At 30.5% G+C, this 2,933-nt stretch overlaps 1 protein-coding gene across 1 annotated transcript; it reads right to left on the bottom strand.

Annotated features, from left to right (window-relative positions):
• Positions 1–6: 6 nt before the first annotated feature.
• On the bottom strand, positions 7–2,689 carry LOC117124735 (UDP-GlcNAc:betaGal beta-1,3-N-acetylglucosaminyltransferase-like protein 1; the record flags this gene model as incomplete). Its single annotated transcript, XM_033271053.1, has 4 exons — positions 7–886; positions 1,379–1,453; positions 1,951–2,152; positions 2,565–2,689. Coding segments are annotated over 4 exons (483 nt in total), but the record flags the coding sequence as incomplete, so codon positions are not given.
• Positions 2,690–2,933: the final 244 nt, after the last annotated feature.

Genomic DNA, 2,933 nt, shown 5'->3' with positions numbered 1-2,933 from the left:
TAATGGATTGCTAAATCCATATTTCAATAAAAACTTAATGGTCATCTTTGGCATTTAAATCAATTAGTGGAACTAATTTGCTGCCATTAGGTGGTGTGTCTGTACCCCTTCCCCCAATCCCTATGCTCATGCTTGTTAATTGTTACTCTACATGGTTCTTCTATAGTGCTTTACAATGGGATTACAAAGTACTACAAGATGCATTATCTAGTGTCCGCATGACAAATTTTTCATTAAAACTAGTCTATGCAATCACAGGTGTAAGGAATTTATTCAAATTATTCAAAAATGTGGGCAATGGAATCTATTACTGCATAGGTCTAATGAATTCAATAAACTTAAACATAAACAATGCATCTGTAATGTGAGTAATTTTATTTAATGTATAATATTCTAATATAAGTTCAGCAATACATTATTTTACGTAATAAACAAAAGTATGATAATCAATGGGATGATTAGATAATTATGTAATTCTGTCAATTATTATTCCTATTGAATCAAATCACATTCAACTTTTGAATTTTTGTTTACATTTCTCATATGTGGTACCAAAATCAAGATATTGAATAAAAGACAAAAAAAAAACTTTTAAAAACTTTACACAATGGGTTTGAGTATTTAATACTCTCTTTTGTTAAACTATATATAAAAACTTTTTCTAATGTCATTCTTTTTATGTCGACAGTTGTTTATTCTTTTAAACTTTGCTTACATTATAAATGTCAAAAGTAAATATTATCAAATAAATAATTAAATAAAATATAATAAAAATACCACAGCTTTTAAACTTACATTGTATACCTCAGCTGAAGAAATAGTAGTCTTTCCCTTCCACCAGATTCAAAGATGCTATGTTGCATTCTAAGCCACCTTTAGTTAAATCCTAAAATATGCATAAGAAATGATAATGATATATCAAAGCATTTATTGAAGGTTTTCATGGTGAGTATTAATAAAAAAAATAAGTAAACTTTCAGTTCATCATTTGTAAAAATATGAGGTAAGCTAACTGGTTGGTTGTCTCTGGCACTCTTGGGTGGTAAGTGTCTTGCTCAACAACACAAACAAGTGGCTAGCCACAGATATACCATGGACCTGTTAATAAGTCCATGGATATACTAAATATGTATGTCCATGGATATACTAAATATTTTAATTGGTTCCACACACTTCTTTCCCAGCACTTTGATTAGCTAAACCTTTGTGCACACTATAACAATTTATGTGACAAAAAAGTGTGATATGTCCATATTTGGGTGTAATTTCTATGACATTAACATGCCCATATATGGGCACATCACACAAATTTGTAATATAAAATTTGAGAGTGCAGACAGGAGTATTAATGGTAAAAATGACAAATAAAACAACTCACCATCTTCACACATATAACAAATGGAGGAGATGCATCAGAGAAATGTACAATAGGAACTGTTGGTTTTGGTTGTTCCTGGAGAGAAAAAAGTTATGAAAACAATATGGTAAAACCTAATTTGGTAACAAACCAAAATCTACAGAAAAATCAATATTATTAAAATTTATAGCAAAGAGTACATGATTCTAGTACAATCCTTCAAATCAGATAGTTCACAAAATAGTAGCTGGGGCCATGGCAACCAGATAAACTGACCAATTGACCTTATTCTAAGCCCTGCCCTTTGGATATTTGTCGATAAAATCCCACAAAAACATAGCGTCAACGTACAGCAACATGTGCATCTGTGCGACAACATGTGTGTTTATTGGACACATGCATCTTCCAGGCATGGTTCTGATTGGTCATTTCTTAAGTTTGATTTGTACAATATGCAGAGATCCAATGTGGCCATTTTAGCTGTTTTGTAACATTTTAGAATGAATTATAATGCAAAATTATTTTTGAAAGGAACAATTTTTTATTGGTCCGAGTTATGTCCATTTCTATGACCTCATTGTTAATACAGCCACCTTAGATTCTTCGTATGTGTACACCTTGCCAATCTTCTTGGCATCTACATCACAGAATTCTTTGACCTTTGCCTTGTTTTCTTGAGTCAATGACCTGTAAAACTTCCTGCCTTCCTTCCCAGCATTCCATATTGTAAATTGTTTCCATTGATTTATTACACGTTTCTGTATTGCTTCTAATCTAATATCCCAAATGGTGTCTCTACAAAAACAAATATCAAAATAAAATAATTAATATACAATTTCCATGATCATTACAAGAATATCTTATATGATTTTTTTATAATTATAATTTTTATTACCATTTCAATTATCTAAAAAAGTATAATACTCTTATTGCTTAATACCATATAATAATTGTAATAAAAAATTCACATCAATATCATCGTAACTACTGTACATTATCATCCACATCATTATCATTATATAAACATCGATATTTAATTTGACAAAGACAATGACTTTGATGATAATTTCATACACAATCATCTTTATTATTATCATTATAATTTTCCAAATTATTTTCATAATCATAATTGCCCTGATCATCGTCTTAAGTAAATGCTTAAGCCTCTAAAATTGTACAAGTACTTCAAAACTCTAATTTCACTAACCTGTGGACTGAATGTGTGGTGCAGTCTGGGTGATACCTGTAGGTTAACAAATTTTCATCAACACGATAAACACCGCCCCCAAGTTCCAAGTGCTTGAGAAAGAACAACAGATCCTCTGGGGTTCCCTGTCATAATAATGTTTTATTATATTAAAAGTTCTTTCAGATATGTTTATCCTTTCTTTCTATTATTTTCATTAACGTTTCCTTACCATCCCATGTAAAACTTAACATTCCTATCTACTGTTCCACTTGGTATAGCTTTCTCCTACTAAAGTTCTGTCCAAACTATCAAATTTTATTTGACAAAAACATGTGACATGCCTAAATATGGTCATGATGACATCACATGATGACCATATATAGGCAC

This window comes from Anneissia japonica, unplaced genomic scaffold (genome assembly GCF_011630105.1).
Source record: "Anneissia japonica isolate Jap-2015-1 unplaced genomic scaffold, ASM1163010v1 scaffold113316_len2965_cov122, whole genome shotgun sequence".
NCBI classification, from domain to species: domain Eukaryota; kingdom Metazoa; phylum Echinodermata; class Crinoidea; order Comatulida; family Comatulidae; genus Anneissia; species Anneissia japonica.
The sequence above is the reverse complement of the archived record's forward strand: the minus strand, read 5'-3'. Positions and strand labels throughout refer to the sequence as shown.